Source organism: Calonectris borealis, chromosome 3, assembly GCF_964195595.1.
Source record: "Calonectris borealis chromosome 3, bCalBor7.hap1.2, whole genome shotgun sequence".
Lineage (NCBI taxonomy): Eukaryota > Metazoa > Chordata > Aves > Procellariiformes > Procellariidae > Calonectris > Calonectris borealis.
Genome location: NC_134314.1, coordinates 70473552 through 70497806, shown reverse-complemented (window position 1 = coordinate 70497806; position 24255 = coordinate 70473552). Strand labels below are relative to the sequence as shown.

At 38.6% G+C, this 24255-nt stretch overlaps 1 protein-coding gene across 7 annotated transcripts in view; it reads right to left on the bottom strand.

Moving 5' to 3' along the window:
* The window catches only part of TFB1M (transcription factor B1, mitochondrial), a 29200-nt gene extending 11805 nt beyond the window's left edge, over positions 1-17395 (bottom strand). Inside the window, exons 1-6 of one of the 7 annotated variants that reach the window (XM_075146124.1) lie at positions 17314-17395; positions 15862-16019; positions 14194-14345; positions 10414-10522; positions 8483-8634; positions 2534-2653 (exon numbers count right to left, since the gene is read on the bottom strand). In XM_075146124.1, coding sequence (XP_075002225.1) covers positions 2534-2653; positions 8483-8634; positions 10414-10522; positions 14194-14345; positions 15862-15994 — 666 coding nt within the window. In that variant the 5' untranslated portion in view covers positions 15995-16019; positions 17314-17395. Of the gene's footprint in view, positions 1-2533; positions 2654-8482; positions 8635-10413; positions 10523-11539; positions 12584-14193; positions 14346-15861; positions 16020-16410; positions 17002-17293 lie in introns of those variants that run through there. The other 6 variants (XM_075146126.1, XM_075146127.1, XM_075146125.1 and 3 more) reach the window with 6 other exon arrangements.
* Positions 17396-24255: the final 6860 nt, after the last annotated feature.

The window sequence follows — 24255 nt, the reverse complement described above, 5'->3', positions numbered from 1 at the left end:
AAATGCTTCCCTAAACGAGAATCAAATTGATGTTAACTTGCTAGCATAGGTAAGGGAATGAAAAGGGCATATGATACAGGCCTTTAAATTTAGGAATATGATAATGCTGGACAAGTCTTTCAACAAAACCAATTGCTATTTATATACAACTTTCATTTCCCTATTATCAGCCCGAAATTCACTAAAACAGTATGGAGGGGCCTTAACATTGTGTATATAGTTTGTAGGAAAAAGTAAGATCTTCTGCTATAGCATTTGAGAAAATGAAATGTTTTATGAATCTAATCTGTAAAGAGTCTTTATTCTAATACACATAGAATGGAATTACGTCTTGTTTGTATTACTACTGTTAGGTAGCCATTTTGAGTTTCCTATGTATTCATCAAGGAGTTTGTTTTGTACTGTTCCTAATGCTAGCATCAGCAGTTATTCAGTACTGCAGAGACTTAACTATGACCAGAAAGCCAAATTTTTTTTTTGCTTAGACATAATGCTGTGCAGCACCATTCCATTCCATAAACCAAGAGTCTTTCACATCTCAACATTCATAGGTATTGTTGAAATAATACTCATTCATTGAGCAAATGAGGGAAACAACTCATTCCCAAAACCATGCATTTCCACCCTTAGAGTAAGGGGTTTAACACGACACTAAGCTGTGATCATTGCTAGGTTTGTGGATTAAAACTAACATTTGTAAAATAAGAACCAAAGGAGGGCATAAGAGAAAGGTAATAATTGCATACTATGAGCAAAATGAAGTATTCATTGGTTACATAAGCAGCAAATTTTTCTTCCTACAGCTTTATACAGAACTACCCGAACTTCTTTGTATGCCTATGAAACAAAAATCAAGCACTGAGCCACTTCATTCACAATATGCTGCAAGAGCTTTCCAGGAAAACAAAGATTCTATCAGAAACGGTAATATCTAAACCTACAAGTTGGTCTACAGCTAAAAGAGCAAGGACAAAACAGAAGATAAATCTACAACAGGAGTTTGAAGGAAACAAAATATAGTGAAAACAGGTGCCAGGTCTGTCTGAAAAATTTGTACTTTCTGCTTTTGCAATATAAGCAATACTTGTTTTAACTCAAAGAAATATATTAAATAAAATTTGCTTATACCAAGACATTTGTCACAACTTTAGGAGTTACCTCTCCCTCAGTCAACTATGGCCTTTTCAGTACAGGAAAATGGGAATATCAGTTATAGCTTCCCACTCCCACACAGTCTGCACAAGACTTTTAACTACACTAGCCCTCCTATGCCCTCAAATTGTATCCACGATTGAGAAACCACCACAGAATTTTGACCTTACTGAACACTATATCACATATTTAACAGTGAGATGACATCCTGAAATTATTTTTCATTCAGCTAGGAGACGGGGTGGGGGGGGTGGGGGGACCAACCCAAAAACGCAAAGCAAAAAATAAGATGTCTTAAGCATGGTCATTTTTCTTCACAACAGACTACTGTCATGACTAATAATTTAACATGTTTGAAGAGTTACTTGCTCAAAAAATACTAACAGAATTTTAAATCATCATCAGAATATGCCCAGATAGAGGCCTTAAAGTTCATTGTGATAAAAGAGAGAGATGACCTTCCAAAGCTTCTCAAGAGATAAGCCTGAAGAGTAAAAAGACCAAGAGAGAGACTGTGATAAGAGGGAAGGGAGATGTATTGATGAGCTGAACCAGTCAGTTTAAGAGGAACTTTCAGAAGCTGCAAGTTCATTTCTGAAACAGAACAGTAGATTTCTGTGTGCATTCAGGGCAAACAGACCCCACTTAGTGTCAGGCATACATTTTTACAACAAAAAAAAAAAAAAAGAAAAAGAAAAAGATACATTCTGGTCCAAAATTCAGTTTAATTTCTTAATTCTTGATTCCTGTAATCATATGTAATCATAATGGCTATTAATGAAAATCAGTGGCAGTAGATAAGAGGACAGCGAAGAGACTGTTCTCTACCCACTTAAGAGCAGATAGGAGGGAGAAAAGATTGTTACTTTTTTAAACAGGCAGTGGGATGTAGGTGACAAAGTGCTATAGCGAATAGGAGGGAGTTAAACATGCTAAAGATGAGTAGGTGAAACGTAAAGATTATAGACATGATAAAATTAGAGATCTTTGACAAAGATGACAAATGAAAAGCTTTTATTTATCAGGGTCTTTTTCGAATTCCCAAACTATTTATAAATGCAAACTGTATAACAGCAGGCTTTCCCAAGATGTTACAATCCTAGCAGATGATCCTGTCATTAAATCCTAGTCTCCTCTCCAGAAACACCCAAAGAAGTACGCTGATCTTGCAGGTAGGCTTGAAGTTCAAAGCCAAGTTCTGAGGAACCAAAAAGAAAAGCATCTTCTTGAAGCAAGTGTGCTTCATTTACAGGAATATCACATCACTTCATAGTATGGAGATGTTGAACTTGAGCACCCAACTGCCTTCCTTACTCAAAATCAGGTATGTTGCTTGACTGACAAATTAACAAAAAAACCAAAGAAATACATCAAAACTTACCTCTGGCTTTGGAACAAAGGCTTGACCTGGAATTATGAAACAGTTTTCAACAGTGCAGAGATGCTGAGACATGATGGACAATCTGCTACGTTGCTTACCCCCTGGATTAGCTGTAAGCCTCTGTTGAAGAATCAAAACATGTAAATCAGTGAAACTGAACTGACCAAGGGGTCGGTTACATTAAAGCTTGATTTTCAGTATAATCAAAGGCAAAGACAAATTTAAAAAAACAATTAATTGTTAAGAACTCATATCAAAGTTTATGCCCAGCTCATTTAGAATTTTTTTCTCCAATGTGGCAGCATGTCACTAAGATACCATGCTAATTTACAACCTCAGTCCTGAAATCAAATGCACATGAAAAGGAGCTTCTTGAACTTCTGCAGAACTTAATGAATGTCAAAAGAATTTTGTATGGACAAAAGAGAAAACTAAAACTATTCTGACTGCAGGATTCAAAACAAACATAACACCAGCTGACAGCATTTCACATCCTTTCCTTCCACTGTTTCTCTATCAAATATTACTATTTTTTCTCCTTCAAGATGAAACAAAGCTCCATAAACTCAAAATCAGAGAGAACCCAAAATTTCTTCATTATTAATTAATTGGTCTACACTTACAATATATGCAAGGAAGCTGGATCTATTTTACATAAATTTAGAATACCTAACAGTAACAGCATTTAATACTTAAAGCTCAATTCAGTAATTCTCTGATTTTCCCAAGAAATTTCTTACAAAGATTCTCAAAAAAGTAGTCTGGACAGAGGTCTTCTACACTTTCACGATCCGGCAAGAAACATATTCTGTGTGTTTTGCTAGCACAAACAAGATTTAAACGTAAAAAAGCACCCAGTAAAACAAGTCTCAAATGGTGAAAGACATTACACTAACTATGCAGAAATAGAATTTTGGAGATTCCTGTTCTTACTATCCTGCCTTAATAAAAAATGAAAACCAATTTGCATATCTGGTAACATCTGTATATCTTGTAGCTTCAGATGAAAAACCTATGCATGAAATGCTGCCATGCTTATTAAAACTATCCCTAAAAAATAAAATTAAACCTATTGCTGAAGTTTTAATTTTTCTTTTTAAACAACTCTCCTGAAAAGCAGTTTAAGTATCAGCATAGAGCAAATAAAGTACTTTTCAACGACTTTTCAGAAAGAAAGCTCAGTGATTCTTTTTGCCTACATCAGCATTTAAAACTACCTTCATTATTGTTTCAAGGAAACCTATTAAAAAAACCTATCCACCATCATTACTATTCTCTGAAAGAAAACAGGCTGCAAAGTCTAACAATGAAATCAGAAATGCAGAGGTGCATTTCCTTAACCTCTGCAGTGGAAATGAAACAGACCTGATGACAACGCTTGTAGACCTTCCAACGCCAATTCAAACAAGACAGTCTTTACTTCTTACAAAAACAATCTAACAAGACTCAGGCAGTTAGCTCCTGCTTCTCAGCTACAGAAGGGATAGCAACATCCACCTCTGGGCAGTAACATCTTAAACCACTTCAACCACATCAGCAGAAACATACCTGTGTATGGCACTGCGCAAAGAACACAAAAATGCTGAGAATATACTCACAGAATAGAATCATAGAATAGTTTGGGTTGGAAGGGACCTTTAAAGGTCATCTAGACCAACCCCCCTGCAATAAGCAGGGACATCTTCAACTAGATCAGGTTGCTCAGAGCCCTGTCCAACCTTGAATGTTTCCAGGGATGGGGCATCTACCACCTCTCTGGGCAACCTGTGCCAGTGTTTCCCTGTTCCAGTGTTTGTAAAAAATTTCTTCCTTATATCTAATCTAAATCTACTCTCTTCTAGTTTAAAACCATTACTCCTTGTCCTATTGCAACAGGCCCTGCTAAAAAGTTTGTCCCCATACTTCTGTAACCTGATCTATTTTTATAGGTTTCTTGGCTCAGGTCTCAAAATTTTCTTTGTTCCTTTTTTCCTTTTAAAATATGGGTAGCATCTGAAAGTGCAGTAAGTAAACCATGCTGGAGTTCAGCTAACTAGGTAACATTTTTGCATCTGCTATTAACATTTTAGCAAGGCATGAAGCAAAACAAAGATTCTGAAGCCTAACCTAGAATACAGTCAAGGTGGCACTTGACATCCCTTCTAATGCCGCTCACTGTCAACCACTCTCAATGACTATCTCAGGAACAACTATTTTTGTTCTTCAGTAAGCTATATCATACAATGTGCTTTTCATAAACGCGTATTAAAACCCCATTAAGAATGAATCTGCAAAATCTGTCACAGGAATTAACCTACATGAAGAATTAGACTGGCAAAGCTGACCATATAAAGGAATAGTAAACACATTCTAGTACACAAGCCACTGTCTGCAAAACAACTTTTTTTTAGAACATAAGTATTTATATTTAACCTATATTAGTTATGAAAACATAGCGGTAATTTTTCTTCTGTTTACTGCTCAAAATTCTGAATTATTTTCCACCTTATTAGCACCTTTTGCCTAGTGTTCTAAATAGACAGCAGTGTTAGACACAAAATGATTAAGTATTCTGCTCTTCTAACATGCCTGTCTTCTAGATATCTAACAGTTCAGCACCCCGCCTCCCAGCCTGCAGATCATGTTGGCAGAGCAGTTGAGGCGAACTACTCTCTCTGCCCAGTTTTACTCAAAATTAGAGACTGGCAAAGATCTTCTATTTAAACTGAAATATGACTCATTTTAATGGAAGGGGGCAAGGAAGTACCCGGCCCAGGTGGTAGATTTGAGGTGAAGCACTAAGGAACTTGGGGCAAGGCAAAAATTTGTGTCCTGGTTTCGGCTGGGATGGAGTTGATTTTCTTCCTATTAACTGGTATAGTGCTGTGTTTTGGATGTAGTATGAGAATAATGTTGATGACACACTGATGTTTTGGTTGTTGCTAGGTAATGTTTACGCTAGTCAAGGACTTTTCATCTTCCCATGCCCTGCCAGATGTGCAGGGGGCTGGGAGGGAGCGTGGCCAGGACGGCTCGCCCAGCTGGCCAATGGGCTATTCCATACCATATGACGTCATGCTCAGCATATAAGGCTGGGTGAAGAAGAAGGAGGGGGGGGCGTTCAGAGTGATGGCGTTTGTCTTCCCAAGTAACCGTTACGCGTGATGGAGCCCTGCTTTCCTGGCGATGGCTGAACACCTGCCTGCCGATGGCAAGGAGTGAATGAATTCCTTGTTTTGCTTTGCTTGCGTGCGCGGCTTTTGCTTTCCCTATTAAACTGTCTTTATCTCAACCCAGGAGTTTTTCTCACTTTTACCCTTCTGATTCTCTTCCCCATCCTACCCGGCTGGGGGGGTGAGCGAGCAGCTGCGTGGTGCTCAGTGGCCAGCTGGCGTTAAACCACGACAATTTCTATCCACAAAGTAACAATTTACGAATTTAAACTACAGAGAGACAAAGTGATCTGCTCGACGCTTAGAAGTGTCATTTTTACTGCTGTGGATATCTGGCCTTATCCTCCTTAAGAGGCCTCAGCGTTCAGTACATAACGTAACTGCTGGTTCTCATCAACAGTTTTAATCAATTTAATCAAATCATATCAGAACAAAATGGTCTGTAGTACATAGACATAACTCATGCCAATGCAGCTGTGTGTTGTACAAGGAAACAGAAAAGAAGGAAACTACCACCAGCAAGAAAGACAAGGTATTTTCTACCTGTTATACTAGCAAAAATGAGTTTGACCACAAATAACACAGCACGTTGCTTTGTTTTCTTCCTGTTAACATCAAGTTATCCTAATTGATTATAAAGCACATGGCTCCATTCCATGACAGCATCTTACCCTTCTGCTGACCTTATGGCATATACACTGAGACTTTCTTTGATATTTAGGCTCTTAGAAACATCCAGTGAGGACATCAAACTTTTGAGTATAAACATTTTCCTTTCAAGAATATAAATCCACAGATAAATAAATTGCTACTGATATTTTATGTATTATCTGCATTAGACTGTTCTCTGTTTGCTGGTACTGAATATGCCTGTATATGCCAAATTATAGTGGTTAACTTAAACAACTTCAGAGAGTCAGAAAAAAGACACGGATTTTGATTATCATCCGTTCTCCTAAACATAAAACAAAATAGTCTCTCTCAAACGAGTTTTTCATGATGTCAAATCAATTACGGAAGCACAAATCAGAAACTATGAAAACTTTTGTCGAGTGGAAGATCTGTCTTTAAATAGATGTAAGAACAAGAATCAAGAGATCCAAGAAAGTAGACTCAACAACAATTAACACTGATTCATTCCATGACCTTGAACAACATATTCAATTTCCTAGTGTTTCTAACTTCCCAGTGTTCTAAGTACAAGAAACTTAAGAGTGCATGGTATTTTGCATCTCATTGAGCTATGCTGGCTGCAGAAGCACTATAATCTGTATGTCACCAATGGCATATGCAGCTGGTTACAGCTATATAAAGTACAGAGTGCATTTATGCTCTCACTCAGTGCTAGGCCAATTTTTTCACTGCTGTCACAAAACTTCGCATCTTACACATCATCACTTTGCATTTTACATCATAGTTCATTAGCCAGATTTTGCAACAAGGTCTAATTTCAAATTACATGAAGTCCTTCTGGAAAACAGATCTGGATTTTTTCATGCCTGAAATCACATAAGCTCAGAACTGAATTAAGAAATCTAGTTTATTTCATACTAATGTTTGTCCATGGTGTTCTCTAGAGCCATCTACTGGAAATACTTCAGTACCTGTCTTGAATCTTGATTTCAGGGCTAGAGTAATGACAGCACAATATGGTTTTCTATGACCCCCAAAAATGACAGCAGACATGACACTTGCATATATAATTACTAATCTATGTACCAAAAAAACCACAGCAAAATTTTCCTATTAGAATTTTTACTTTGAAAGATTAAAATTAAGACAACACACACCTTTAGGTTGCACACAGAAAACCAGATATTTATGAACACTGGAGTAATTAGATGGAAATTCAGTTTTCAGACTGATGTGCAATTCCTTTCTTTTTTTTTAGCAAGTGAGATGCTGGTAAGAAGCCATACTGCTTTCATAAATACATGCAAAAAGTCTTCCAGCCTCTATGTTATGATGTGTTTCATGCAATGGCAACAGAAATAAACCGTTGAGTCTGAAAGCATTGTGGAGTAAGTCAACCTAGTATCAACTGATCTAGAATTAACACTACTACACAGCAAGTCAGTTTGGCCTTCTTCGAGAATCTAACTATTGAGATAAAGAAAAATCTCAGTTTGCTCTTGGACTTGCTGTGACAGAACTCAGATGATGCCTTTTTACACACACAAGACTGGCAGCAATCCATTAATAATTCTGGTATCAAGTCTTGTTCAAAAAAGCCAGAGTCAGTTTCCATGGTCTTCACAGAACACTCCCTGTGTTTTAAGTGTTTAATCACAACTGCAAATAATCTTAACCTTCCATTTTTCCTTATTTCAAGGAAGGTGTCTTTTTTAAAAATGATTTTTAATTAAGAGGGCAAAGGAAATAACTATGAGTGTATTTCTTGGGATGATTGAAAGGTAAGAAAAAACAGACTGATGAAATGGTGCATGAATGACTGAGAGAGAAGATAGATACTTAAAAACAGAAGAGTGCTGTAGAATTTATTGTCGAAGAAATCAGCCTTCAGGAAAGAAGAGATTAAGCACCTCAAGGGAATATATCCCTCCATAAGAAATTTGAAAAAAAAAAAAAAATTTATGTGCTATGAAAGGATCAGAGCAGATGATTAACTCAACATTAAAATTCTACAGCCACACAAACTAAAAATTGAACCAACTCTCTCCTCTCTTTTTAAAGCCAGCTAAGATTGGTTTTGTACTTTTAAACAAAAGGTTGCGTGTAAACATTTTTTTTTTAAATTTAGCATCTGTAAAATTTTGGGAAAACAGTAACATCTTACCTCTGCAACTTCCTTCTGAAAAGTCAATGTCATCTGTGTCCTGCCATAAATAAAAGGTCCGTCCTTCTTGGAAACGTTTTCAAGCCATTTGATGATTAGAGGAGTTGAAACACTGAACGGCAGATTCCCAATGATATGTATATCTGGTGGCTCTGTTAACATTTGATGGAAGAAAAACAACTGTCAAGAAGTTTTGGATAAGATTTTTCCATGAAAGAACAATAAGTAAGAAAGATAATGTCACCCTAGACTTAAAATATGAGAACAATTTTTATCATGCCACACCAAAATTATGCCTTTCCATTTATACTTGTCTTACACTGACAAAACTGTGTTACTATTCTCAGTAATTAGTTGGAAAAAAGTGGTCAGGTTTGGTTCTCATTTATATTTGAATAAATCAGTAGCTTTCAGCTGATTTTCAGCTGATCAGTAGATTTCAGCTGAGCTACTCCAGAATAGCAAAACTGTAACAACAGCAAAACTACAACAGTGTTTCCATGATTTTAAACTATGACTATTAGGTACAAAGTAATAGCCACATTCATCCTTCTGTCCAATACGTTCCTCCCAGGGGCATTTTACTGAGTCTTCATAATCCCCAAAATAATCACCTAGCTCAAACTGGACAGATCTGTCCTTCTGTATAGAGTCCTCTGAAATCAAAAGGTATTACAGCAAGTACAAGACATAGCCATAAGAAGTTATATGTATTGTTCAATTATGTATCGTATCAGTATGTATGTGTCATACAACACAAAGCAGGCATTTCATTAGCAGGGATGCTTATGTCTAACCAGGAATGCAATAGAAGCAGACAAAACAAAAGTGTGTTGTTTCTTAGATACTACAGCATTTAATAACATGAATAAGAGATGATAATATCAACGTCAAGCCTGTTTTCTGGCACACTTTACTTATTATGCACTTTTTAGGCTGTCCTATTTCTAGCATATTTGTGATATTACACATATATCAGAGATGGTTAAGTATCTTTCTGAAACCCACCAGCCTTTCAGATTTTCATACAGCAAGAATACAGAAAAAGTGTATCTTACCTCCAATTAGTTAGCTCCAAAGACACAATGACTTATACGTATGTTCAAGAAAGGTAAATTTTTAAGAATTGCACTACACCTTCATACGTGCATTTGCTCATAGTTTTGTTTTGTGAAGCACTTAACTTCTGCAATGAGGCAAATACGGCATGGAATTTTTCAAGGTGAACATAATGTGGCATGGTCTTTTATGTCTTAAGTCAGAAAGCAGTTTACTGTTCTTCAGGCACTGCAGATAGTGATTCTACCTTAAATTAATAAATTTTGAAAGGGGCCTGGGAGGTAATCTCCGATTTATCTAATAACATTACATGTTTTAAAAAGGAGGTGAAGCAAGAGTCCTACGAGAACCTCAGATTTGGCAAAAAAACCCGAATCTCTGATTAGATTCTACTTTTGCCAAAGATATCCAGCTGAAACCAAAGCAATGAGAAAACGAAATATTTGAGGACAAATTTCCTGAAAGTTTCAAAAGCAAGTTACAGAAATTTCTTCAGTGGAACAACAGCAGTGGTGGCTTGTGGCTTCTTCAAAAAGAGGAAGAAGCTGGGAAGAAAGTATACCATTTGATTTGCTTTTATACTTTCCAAGTGTCATTACTGTACAGTCAAGACACTGTAAGGTTAGTAACTGCAAAGCTCCTCAACGTTGACTGAGGTGAATGTCACACAAATTCCACTGCTTTGTCTTAGAAGAGGAAGATGATTCTGTTTCCTTCTAGAAAGGAAGAAAGTTAGCTCACTTCTCTCTTCTTGCCTTCAAATTGTACCAGAAAAGAGTAACACCTGCACTGAATGAACTCCAACTATATCACCACACTTAAGACTAACTCAGAAGCCTTAAAAATGAAATAAACCAAATCCAAATACTAACCGTCCTCCCAGTTCTTTTTTAAGTGCTTTGGAAAAGCCTTGTCCATCTTATATGTCAGGATATCTCCATGAACAATGCGCACTTTTCCTGGAGCTGCTTCGGATAACATCTGTTTGTAAGCAAGCAAGCAGAATTCACAGTGAGAATTAACCGAACTGATTTCCAGTTTCAGCCACAGCAGGAATGAAACTATTGCTATGTATTTACCTTCAATATACAAAAAAACCACAATAGCATTTAAAACTGAGCACGCTATTAGTAAGTATTTACTCTCAAAAAACAAACACTAACGAAAAAAGTTTAATGTGTGATTCTGTAAATGCTTACTATTCACAGCTGTAGAATTCTTAATAGGGAATTTAAACCTGAAAAGACTGCTAAGAGTCTGTTCAACAAGGATAATTAACAAAACCCAGAGCCACTTACAGGACTCCACCTGATACAAGTAATAATGCAAGCAGCAGGTTTTGAAAAGTTTTTAGATCCATTACCTATGGAAACAAGGCTCATGTTGTTTATTCTGTCTCCCCCACAGCTGTAGGGTCTATTATCCAATTTTAGCCATCTGTGATACAAGGCTGCAGAAATACTCAGTCATTTTTAATTTTACATAAAAAAGGGGGAAAAGATTCTCTTAATAGTCCCTGTAGCAGTCTGAACTCACACCATTAGAAATCAAGGAGTTCCAAAAATGAGGGAATGAGTACCAGTAGCAGTAGGGAAAATCTCAAAAATTTCTATCTTTTTAGACATTACAAAATCCACTCTGTCATCAACTTCTCTATCCCACTTCTGCAGCTTATCTAGTATTTAATAAAGGCCAAAATGCAAACTCGGAACCGGCTGTGGTTTGATGACCAATTCTTTCATTTCTGGTGTCAGTTTACACAATCAAAATTAGTTACGTTTTTTAGTGTTGTACTAATCTGTTCTCTTACAGTATGAAACTATGCACAAACAGCACAATTCAAAACAAACTTTTACAAAGATGACATTTCGGGATATTTATTGTTCCTAAGTCAGAATAATGAAAAATGGCTTAAAGAACAATTTTGCTTTTGCACAGAAATCCAAATCCATGAACAGTTAAGTGCTAGTGGCTTAACTGCTGAAATAAACTGCTCACCACTGTTAGTTCCATCTTCAGTCTGAATCGTGTTTACATGCTCAGGGGCACAAAGAGCTTTTACAGGTCTCTGAGCCAAAGGGAAGTGCTGCTTTCTCATACTGTTCACAAAATGTTTCCATGAAATTTTTCTGAGTAAAAGTTTTTTTTACCATCAAAACAGCTACATTTTTTGTAGAGTACTAAAAAAAAAGCTTAACTAAAAACTAAGTCTTCCTACATGTTTTAAGTGCAATTATTTCCAAATAGAAAAAATAAATCTAACCTCAACTCCAAATCACTTAACGGATTTTTCAGCATTACACCAGCAATTATATGGCATACAAATTCACCGATCTGCCATGATTTGTCAAATCTTTCTTTGAAGCTATTATAAATGCTGTAACAGGATGAAAGATACTGTAAGATCAATAAAATTAGAAAATAGCACAAGAGGAATCAGACAGCTGCCTACACAATAATGGATTATTAACATATGTTATAATGTTTTTTAATAATAGTTTCAATGTCAAAAGGAGTTTGGGTTTTTTTTTGAGTATCACGCTTAACATAATTGAGAACTGCATTTAATTTGTGAGCAGAAAATCACAGTTGGATATTTCTAATTTGAAATAAAGACTCAGAAACTTTCTCCATTTTAAGGCCAATGTGTGCAGCTAACACAGTTCCAAGAGCTCTTGTGCACCAAGCACACGAGCCAAGTGATTCTCCATCACACGGATTCTCTTGTTCTTCACACACAACCAAAAAGGCACAGAGAAAACATAAAGGGCATAGTTTAAAAACTGAAATGGTGTTCCTAGAAGAATTCAATATTCAATTGATTCTCTGGCTGAGCATGCCCTTTCTCTCCTCATAAATCTTTCCAGCCTAACTACTATTAGGGCATATGGCATAGGGAGGTTGTGATTCTTTAAGAGCGAGACAGAACTGACAGACTCTCAGCTTGTGTAAACTGTTACTCTGTACACATATGTTCTTCACTGTATTTCAGTTTTGCAGTAAAGAGGATCCCAACTTCAGTTTTGTCATACAGACCACAGCCTGAAAAACAGTTAATGAAAAATGCTGTATGCTTTACATCAGTGATTGTACAAGTATCTGAAAAGACGCTTAAGTAATAGTCCCCAATTGTTAATCTCTGACATTTTCTATTATTCAAATCGCAACCCTTTTATAAGCATTTGGTTTTGATAGAGGTTTTAACAGGAAACCAGAAAAAAAAAAGGTATTACAACCCACATTATCACAAAAGAAAGATTCATTCTGTTACGTATCATCTTATTTGCAGGGAAAAAAACAATACCAAATTTAACACTAATGGATGCAACATATTTCTTGTTCATTCACATCCACTGTTACTGAGTTATAGCATCTTTATATTCAATAACCTCATTCAGACATATTTATTTCTACTGTGAGGAGGTTGCTAATTAAAAATAATGACTAGCGTTAATTCACTTGAATAGTAAAGATAATTACATACCAAAAGCTCATTATAAACCCTGAGAAGAATACTTTTATTCAGAGAAATCTGTTGTAGTGGCTGCGTTTTGGAAGACCAGAAAAATTGCCTAAGTACTTTAAAAACTCTGTTAACTGAAGTAAGTATCATTTAATCTCAAATTCTCTCCAATCCCAAAACAGTTCTTAAAATCTAAAAAAAAAAATGCACATTTGCCACCAAGAAAAGTGAAACCATGAAGTTTTCATACTTCATAAGGTAAAGATGGCATAGTGTAAATTATCATCAATGGCTAACCCTACAAAGACATAGTTACATGCATATTCAGGTTTAAGGATATGCGCAGTTTCATTCATATCTTACCTTAGTATTGTCCTACAAAGAGATGGTAGCAGTTCTCAAGTGAACTACCTATTTATTTTCACTGCTGATTTACTACAGGAGACACAGTGCGATATAAGGAAAGCCCTTTGAATTGCTATGATTTGAGGTTGTAGAGGCACAAGAAAACAATCAAATCTAAAGAGATTTTGGACTGTATTTCTTGCTGGATTTATGCAGCCAAATTCCATAAACATGGAAACTTAATAGCAACACAAGTAGATGGTATTTGAAAAATGCCACTATGACTTGTGAACTTATATCTTCTTCAAAAGAAAGGAACAAAAATTTAAGAGTGTTTTTTGTGAAAATGTAAAATAAATGCTTGCTTTATTCTTCTGTATCTGGATGCTAATCCACATTGAACTATGTTAACTGGAGATATACATTCACAATTTTATAAGCTTTAAAGCATAATTATTAGGATTAAAATGAAAAATAAGACCAAAGGACATTATGTTCAGCCTTCAAACTACTATTTCATCTGCAATGACAGACCTTTAAAGCACCTGAAACATCTCAACCTGGAAAAAACAGGCAGGCGTCAGCCTTAATTCAGTTGCAGGATCAGATCCTGAAGAGACAATGGGTATTTAAATGAAAAGGCATATGAGAAAGCAGGAGCAATTAATTGCTACACTGTGTATTTTCATTTTCAAGCAAATGATAGCTCTGATTTAAGCCAATGAAGGAAACCTATTTTCAATGCTGAGATCTCAACAAGACACTTGGAACCTTTCTATGTTCTTAAAATGTTCTTACTCAATGTTGTGGGATACATTTATACAAGCTATTCTCCAGATGGTACCTGCAATCCTGGAATAAATCGAGCATCTTTTTCAATTAAAAGGAGTTGTTCAACACCAGCAGTGAGAATGGATCTGGTAATTCCTCCTGGCCCAGGGCCCACTTCGCAAACATGGGCATTTTTCAGCTCGCCAGCTTGTCTCACTATCTTCTCTGCAAGACACAAAGAACATACTAAGCCTTTATTCTCCAAAAGATCCAGGTCACTAAGATAAACTGATTGTTTATTGTTAAACCACAAGTGTGCTTATCTCAGAACAGACACAAACAGTGACACATCCCAGTTAAAAGATCACACGCCTGCTAGACTGCACAGAATTCAGATTTGTTTCATACAAGATAAGCCCAACTGTTTAAAAGACTATTTTCAGTTTAATGTCTTTAATATAAATTGTTGCTCATTACAGAATCAAATAAAAAAAGAATATTCTTTCTTATCTGTAAACTAGCAGTACTATTCTCCTACTGCAAGTAAGCACTTGTGTTCAACGTCCTAACGTCTCGCTACTTATCCTTATAAAGGTATTTCACTACAGTGAACAGTACCTCTTTTTCAAGGAAATTTAAGAAGCAAAAAAGATACAGTGAAGCTCTACCAAGATTATAGAGCAATTTTATGAGGGAGGAGCTGGAGTAAAATAAGAGTTGGAATACAGGCAAGTGGTAGTTATAAGAAGTGGGGCAGTTGAAAGATGAGGAAAAATACCTGTACATAAGTGGAAGGATACAACATTGGAAGGCATTACAGCCAGGAAAGAAAACAGATTAAGGATTGAAAAAAAAGATTAAAAATGTAGCTAATGAAACACAGAGATCCTTAGGAAGCACGGAGAGAGATATGCTGAGAGAAATTATGCTGCTCACTCCACAACTTCTTAAATATGCAATAAAAATAAGAAATATCTGAAGACTTGTCTACTTGTAAGGTTTTACTAAATGCATGCAGATGTTTTTTTTCAAGGGTAAGAATCTAGTTATCCAGGAGTTTCTTGTTCACATCCTAAATCTTTATCAAGCTGAATCTTCAAATGTAATCAAATCATCAGCTACACGAAGCTGGCACTGCATTTATTACTGCAAAACCCAGCCACCACTAGGACAGAAAAGAAACTCACCACTAACTGAATAGTGCCAGCTTTGTCACCCATTGCTGACGTGAATCTGGAGAAAACTGAATTGTTCAGAACAATGTAACTGGTTCAAAAAAGCTACAATGTTTCTGATAAACTGAGACAAATGACCTTCCTAACCACAGTATATAGTAAATTAAACTGCACAATGAATTACAGTACTATCTATGATACATAATAATCTGAAAGATATACTCATTTTTGAATCAAACTTATAAACTATAATAGTACCTGGATGGTAAAAGTACTACTAAGGCTTGGATTTTTGCATTTCAATCAATAACCCGTATTTCATATAAGAATATGGTTTCTACCTAAAAATTACTCTATAATTTATAAAAACCCACATTTTCTAGGAATCTACAAGTAAAATCAATTTGTCTAAGCTAAAACTACTTTAAAAAGAAGTCTCTAAAGCTCCCATTAGTTTGGCAGATGTCATCATGCAAACATCATCTCCTTAGCTAAAATCTGGATTCTAAAGAAAACCGGGATACATGTTTTACAGTAGCTAAAAATATTAGGATAAAATATTTAACCTGTCAATCGCAAATCCAGTAGAAAGTTCTGGGAAAGTTGTTTCTGTGCTTTAAGGCGGAAGAGTTTAATAATCTCTCCAATAGTTGGCAGGGGAGGCAGATGGAAAGCTGCCACCTTTCCTGGAACAGCCATAAGACAAAATGCTTGTTCCTTCCTCCTAGAGAGATATTGAAAAGATGATTCCAGTATATGCAATAAATTCTAATACACTTAATATTAAAAACGCTACTAAGACTTTACAAGCCAAGACATGATTTACAAATCATTATACAAGTGCTGAATTTTAAACATCAGTATTTTGACTATTGTATGCAGTGCTTATGCTCAGCATGTATTTGTGGGACTTGGGCAAGCCTCGTTTTGTAGCTTTGCCAAAACATGAGGTAAAACAAAACCCTCTCACAATTGTTCAATGTCAATCTCTCATCACTTTAGAAAAGAATCATTAAGAATAATCTGCTTGAATTCATGGCATCACAGAAAGACAAAATATATTTAATTAAAGTGCCCCTGAAGAAGAGTTAAAAGATTTTTTTATTACTCATCACCTGCTTTTCTAAACAGAGATAAAGACAGGAATCCCAAGTGTAAACAATGGCATTTCCAAATTAAAAAAAAAAAAAATTTCTTTTAACAGGACAAAATGTTTCGCCTCTCTCTGCTCGCACCCGCCAGCCCCAGCCCCACCATCGCAGACCTCGGGGCCGACAAGTTTCAGCACCGAGCGCCCACCGCCTGGTGGCGGGGCCTGCCACGCCACGCTACTGCTTTCTAGCCGACCCGCCGCGGACCGCCCGGGAAGAGGCCGCCTGCTGCTCTCCCAGTTTCAGTGCCCGCACGGCAGGCACCGATGGGGGCGAAGCCGCCGAGCAGCGAGACCAGCGGGGGGGTAGGCGGAGGCCAGCCTTCAGCGCAAGCGCCATTTGGCAGCTGCTGACGGGCCGGGGGCAGCGCACGGCCCGCCGCCACCGGGAGCGGCGTCACCAGCGGCACTCGCACCCAGCGCGGCGTGAGCCACCCCCTTGCAGGGGGAGGGGGAGGGGGAGGGGGAGGGGGCCGGGGCCGGCCCCACCGCCCTGCCGGTCGCCCACCCACAACGGCCCCAGATCCCGACCCCGCTCTAGCCCCGCCCACAGCAGGGCGGGGGGTCGGGGAGGCACCGCCCCACGCCCCACCCATTGGCCGTTCGCACCCCCCCCGCCCGAGGCACGGCGCCGCAGCACGCATGCGCGCACGGACGCCGGCGCTTCCGCAGGTGCAAAGGCCGTCAGCGTGGCTGGGGAAGCCGGAGCGCGCAAGCTCCATGGGGGGCGCGGGGCCGGCTGCACGGGCGGTGCGGCGGCGCCATGCGGCCGCACAGGCGTCTCCTCCCTCTGCTTTTGCGAAAAGGCAACCGCAGAGTAGCACCCCCGCCCCGCCGCCGTGCCTTACGCTGTGGAGTGGGAGCTAACCCGGAAAAGGAAGTGCCGTTCCTCTGCCCAGCGCATGCCCATAAAGGCGCATGCGCCTGTTCAGGGCCTTGATTGGCTCCATGTCCCGGGGAGGGAGGGCCACACATGCGCGCGGGGACGGGTAGGCGCTCACCTGCCGCTCCGCGTGCGCATGCGCGGCCGCCGGCGGTCTGGGCGGTGTCGGCGCGGACGGTGCCTCTCTGCGGTGCCGTGGGTTCAACTGCGCCAGCTCGGGGCGGCCTCAGAGGCCTTTCCGCGCACGCAGTATAAACCTTCCAGAAAGCTTTCGGTTGCCTGCTGCTCCCTGCTGCTGGGGAGGGTTCCTGCTGCGTCCACGCAGGAGGCCCCGGAGCACGGCCCTGCTGGAGCTGTAGGCTCTGCTGGCAGGGATGGGCCGCAGTGGTGGGCCTGAAGTGGCAGCGACTCTGGGTGTGCGTTACTACGGCAAAGATGATTCTAGGCAATAAAAAAACAGTTGGCAGTCATCGTGGGTTAAAGTGTAGTTTATCCATTTCTGTGGTAACTCGATTTGTTTGACACCCTTTGAGATCAGTAGAACTGTTATCTGCAGGCTCTGGGAACAGGCACATAGGTGTTGATGGTATGTTTTCAGAAGACATGGATATCGCATGGGAATGCAGATTCACAGATGCAGATCAGTGTGGAATTGAATTGGACTTCTATATTTACAATGGGGTTTTTTTTTTTAATTTAGGCCCATTACTAGGCCATTTTTCAGCTAGTCTGGATGCTGCACAGATGATTGGCTCTGCTCATTTCAGTGTTAATCTAGAGATTAATTTTAAAGTATGATCAGAACCTGTAGTTCTCTTCATTTCCTTTGAAAATAAGAATGCTTCTATGTTTCTGTGTAAGTTTTTCCAATTGGAGCTATACACCACGCATATCTTGATCTGACTAGGAAATTGGCATTGAAGAAACATTTAATAATGGCATTCTTATGAGTAATTACATTATATAAATTGAGCAATTGTATGTTGCAACAGAATTTTAGCTACAATATGCTGTACCAACATATAAGTGCATGTGTACATATATATGTGCATGTATATCTATGATACATTCTTAAAACTGTCCAGTTTTGCTCATACTAAAATGCACTGGTAGCATCAGAAGCCATTTTAGCAGAGTATTTCTGCAATATCTTTTGTCACAGTGGATTAAGGATTAAGTTCTCCACAGCACTTTTGAACAATTGTTGGATTTTAAGGTTCTTTTTCCATTTTGCCTTCATAATTCCATGCTTGATGATTATTATGACAGTGCAAGTAAATGCTAAGAAGATGCTTTCAGAAAGCTAAACAGTTACTAAAAAGCCACAGATAATCAAGGATATTGTTAGGTAGATGTAAGAAAATGAAGACATTAAAGGATTTGCAAAAAGTAATTCCTCACTTGAGATAAATAAGGGGTGTAATTCCAAATAGCTTTGTGCATTAGACATAGCTTCTGCCATCAATAGCCTGTTCTAGTTAAATAATGGCAAATGCTTTAATGTGTTTTGGTGTTGTCCTGTGAAGAATTAAGTGGAAGAAGGTTGATACACAATATCTGCATCAATATCTTTTTACAGATGTGGGTTCAGTCGTGTTCTGAGATCAATCAAATTTATCACAGTTGAAACCTATGCATGTGAGATAAATAATACGTGTGTGAACATTAGTGGAGTCAACACGAAAGAGAATATAATGCGAAGGGGCCACATTTGAAGAAAAATGAAAATGGATCTAATTATGCAGTCATTAAAAACATAAGGAACTTTGCAATTAGTGTCAGTAAGAAAATGAGCTGGCCTAGGGTTTATTGTTGACATACAGTGGAATAAGGGAATGAAATGTCACGGTCCTAATCTTCTCCAAAACGCTGGAATTTTGAATTTATGAGGTATAAAGTATTTGTCTTAATATATATATTTGAATTTAAAGTCATTATAAACGAAACTTAAAATGTAAGCTCCACCTGTTGGTGAAAACGTGGCGTTTCAAATGATATTTGTGACTTTGCCCAATTCCAAAAGGGCTTTACGAGAAAATAATATAATGGTGATATTTCTGCTTAAAAGCTGAAGAAATTTGAAGGAATATGGACTGGGTTTTAGGAGGAGTAAGTGCGGAAATAGCATGGGATGAATCAGCTTTATGACTAGCTGAAGCATCCAGGCTATTTTAACTCTAAAGCAAAAAAGATGCCAGTTTAATAGTTTTTCTAAGTATGTTAAAAATTTTATGTTGGAGCATTGTTTTAATAATGCATTTCATACTTGACTGTCACTGAGGCTGAGCTTTTTAATCTCGCAACCTCAAGTGTACTCAGTATTTGTATACAAATATTGTTCTGTCATAGTTAAAGTACGAGCTCTTTCTTGATTAGATGCACATACAGAAGTTTCCAGGTATTTTGTGTGGCCATAACTCTTACTGTAATAATAACAAGATACAGTAGCTTTATACTTAAGTACTTGAAAGAAATACAGCAATCTGTGCTAATAGGTCTACTTATAGAAAATTTTTGATAGAAAAATCACTTGCTAAAATGATAATTCTAGTTTATAGTTGAAATGTTTTACAGACTCCTAAAGTTGCCGTAGGGGTAGTAGCATATGGGTTGGAGAGTCAAGGTGGCCCGTAAAACTCCTGAAGGGAAAGTGGATGAGTTAAGCCTGAATTCGTCACATCATCTGGTCATTTCTAGGAGATGTCTCCAACTAAGACTTACATATTCTGCAAGAGAAAAAGTGAGCCTTCCCAGCTTTCACCTGTTCATTCTTATTCCAGCCCTTTCATTCCTTTGCAAGTTATGTAGGACCTGCAGGAAGAGCACTTCCTTCTTACGGTCCTAACAAAGTTCACAGAAGAAATGTGAGAAAAAGAAACTGGAAGGAATTTTTCCATTCCTGTGAATGCCTGACACCCACCCTGTGACTCTCCAGCCTCCTAATGGAAAATACTTTCTCCCTTGATGTGTTGGAGTTGTCACTGGAAGGCGTTTCTGATTACATACCTCAAAGTCTGCAAGAAGAAGAATAAGCTACTGGAAGATCTTCCGCATTACTCCAGCTATCATGTCACATCTTGCTCTGCCATTGTTAAGAAGATGGCCTTCTAATGGCCTGCACACTACATGTGGAAGGTTTGTTTTCAAGAGTCCACTGTCCAGAGGAGAACCTTGAGGTGTCATTGTGGTGCCACGGACGAGGCAGTGACCCATAAGTGGGGAGATAAAGATTTTGTTCCCAGCTGTCCCAGTGATCTGCTCTGTGATCGTTGGGAGATACCGTGCATGTCTCTGTACATTCACTGCCTTAAAGCTGTCTTATCTGCTTTGAATGTAAGGTCCTTGATGACAGGACTGACCTTCTGGTATTTGTCTAACAACAAAGGGTTATGAGCACCACTTCCTTAAGTATGTAGGAAGCGGCTGGAATATGGAGAGCACTACCACAAACAGCAATAATAAAACTTTAATGACCCCAAAGTTAGATTTTGGGCAACTGCATTTTGATGCTGGAGCTCGGCCCAAGAATCTATTAAAGTTATTTTTAATCTATTTTCTTTCCTTCCTCCAGGGTGAGAGCAGTGACAAAAAAATAAACAAAATAATACAGAATTTTGGAGTGCTGGTGAAATACTTGTCAGGAATCCACCATCTGACTTATGTCATCATTCAATTGTATTTTGACCTTAGAGACAGAGCCTGCTAATTTTGAAACCAATGAAACGTTCAGCACTATCAGATCAGATAGATGTCAGGGAAAGATAAACTGGACATCTGAAGCAGCTCAGATTCAGGTCCTGAGATCAGTTGTGCAGAGACACCCTTAAGGGATCACTTGGAGTTCTTTTCTTGATTGCAGCTTCAGTTCAGGTTCACCTGCCAGCATTGCCAGGGTTGAAACCAAAGTTGCGGCCGTAATTATGAAAAAGCATGTGCACCAGTGGAAAGTTTCCACAGTAATTGTGGAATTTCAGTGGCAATTTCAGTTTTTAAATTTACAGACTTGCTGAGCTCGTTCATAGATACTAATTGTTCACTGGTTCTATGTTCAGGTTGTTACAACTTAAAAATAACCCCCTCTAAAAGGAAGTACAATGTAACTGACCTAAAATGGTTGTGTTGTTTGGGATTATTGTTACTGGTTTTATGTTATGGCATCATGTTGTAGAAAACGGGGTTCGGGGATTCGGACCATGCTCTTGAAATGCCACACTCCATTTGAATTCTGAGACAGAAAAATCTATCTGACAATTATTTTACATCAGCTTAAGGTAAATAAGATGACAAGTTGTAAATGGCCAGATTGCACTGAAAAATGATAAGGAAAAGTAACACCCAAAAGAGGTTAAATACAGAAAATCTTTTCCACCCTGCTGGAAGTATTTTCATACCACAAGGCCTCTATTCTTCAGCTTGTTCTCAAAGACACTGTTTTCTATTGTTTGTTAAAATAAAATGTTTATTATTTCTATTGCACTACCTCATAAGGGTCCTAAATAGATTTTAGGAGCCCATTGCACCAGGCACTGTACAAACAACACAGTGACTGCCCTCCCTCAAGAAAACAACTGTGACCAGATAAAATGCTGAAGAAAATAAATTAGCAAATGGGAAAAAGTTTAGGTAAGATAACAGCAGAGGGATGTGCATTTGCATAGTCACAGTGATTTTGGAAGCCACAGGCTGCAAAAGAGTGCAAAACTGTCATGAAACCTCTTCAGTATTAACTCTGTAGAGGATCTGTAAGATGGTTTCTTGCTCTTTGGTGGTGGAGGCAATGCATTTTAGAATACCTTTTTTGAACTAAATGTTCTGCTCAGTGCAATGGTTACATTCAATGTGAAATAAACCAGAATATTACTACATCCATTTCTTCCCCTAGAGAAAAACAATCCAGTTATGGGGAAAACCTTCCTACTTTGGCAGCCTACCACTGTGGACTCATCAGGCCACATTATGATCAAGAACAGTATTTTCCTTGTTACCACTTCAATAATGTTGTGTAGCAAAAACTAAACGTTCAAGGAACAAAGACTTCCCATAAACAGAAAATCTGGCAGAAATTTCTGTCCAGACTGCTGAATTCTTTCCTAACATAACTCAGGAAGTACAAAGATCTATGGCTTTCAGTATTGCCACAGCAGATGTCTAAAAATCATTATATTTATTTTGAAACATTAGAATTTCTTTTAATGCTTGATTCTTCTGATGTGCCTTTTTATTTGTGAGCCATTTAATCTGCTCAGGTCACATTGTCCAGCTCTAGCCGTAGCCATCCACACTAGAAAGTTTATTTTTAGTTGACAGTTTTGATTTCCACTTGATCATACCATTTAGGTGCTAGGGCATTTAGAAGAAATATCGGTTAATGCCAAGTTTGGGGTAAAATTTTAGGAATGCTAGGAATTACAAGAATCAAGTCTACTCTCACTTAGGTTATCTGCTGGCCTCTGTAGAAATGGGGGTTTTCACACTGCAAGTAGGACCCAAAAACAGAAACCCAGACTCAGCACTGGAAGCCGCTGCACCATTATCACATTGGTGTTTTAGTGAGCTTGGTCTTGGTCACTCAACACCCAAGTCTCCATCTTGGAGAATATTCCCATGAGGGTTAATAGTTGTTTGCGTCTTAATTAGGCGCTCTGGCAGAGTGTTTTCAAAATTGATGTTCCAGTTTTAAGCATTAAGGATCCCTAAGTTAAAGGAAAAAATTGAGAGCAAAAGCTTTCTCATTACTCACTACAGCTCCCACAAAGAATTTCATTGAAAGTACAGCATACCATATCAACGGAAACCCAGACTTTAATACTCGATTGCATATCATGAAAAATTAATACAAAATTACATGAACCTCTGAGAAGCACATGAAATTTGCACTATCGCACAGGTAACAATGTTCATCACCACGCTGTGTCACCATCTGTGCCTCCTGCGCAACAGTCCAATTTATGGTCTTGTGAAGCCCAGCCACGGCCTGGGAGCAGCACAGACCCTGTATGTTCCCCACGAGGGGAGGTCACAAAGCAGGCTCTGTCCCTGGGGTTTCCTTTCCTGCTGCCGCATTTCCTGCGGGCCGGTTTAAAAACACATGTTTACCTCATCTGGACTTACTGGACAATGTGTCAGAGGTAGATGAGGTCCTTGAACTCCTTCTGTGCTTGTGTCAGGCAAGTCAGTCGCTGCCTGATGCCTCGGAAATAAGCGGCACCCTGTTGTAAGGGCGCAATACCTGTGGTGGGTTATTTATGCTCTCAGAAAAAGTGATGTTCAAAAAGAGTACAGAGAGGAAAGCTTTTAGCTTCAGTTCTCTAGCTCCTGTCTTTCAAGTACAGAGGTGGGAGAGGAGTCTGTGAGCTTGAGCACGGGAGGATTTCTGTCTTCAAAATGCTGGAAGGGGATTTATAGAATGCAGAAGGCAGAAACTTCAGGGCATGAGTATTTGGACCAAGCTCTCTGGCCACTGGGTGCCACTCTTGTTCCACGACGAGTGAGCTGCACAGTCTTTAGCAAGGAACAAAAAGTTTACTGACTCCACTCCATATCCTTATGTCGAGTCAGGCTGCCAGAATACGAATGCCATATATTCCACCTAGCAGAACTAGGTGCAGAAAAGCAGAAGGTCAATGATAGACGCTTACAGTAAACAAGAAAGGAAGATTTAGCAAGCAAAATCCAAGCGGCAAAAGCTGGAGGTTCAGGTTTACTGAATATACCACATGAAAGGGTAGGTTGTTAATCATAGTTCCTCTGCTTTTTGGGAGTTCCTAAGTAGGCTAGGTCAGAATTTGTATTTTGCTAAGAAAAGGGTAAGAAGACTGATTCAAAAATCTATTTTAAAAAGAAAGCATTTCATTAACTGTTAGATTTTAAGTCAGCTTTTTCCATCTAATGCAGCTGGTACAATAAAACGTAGTGCCTGTGTTTGAA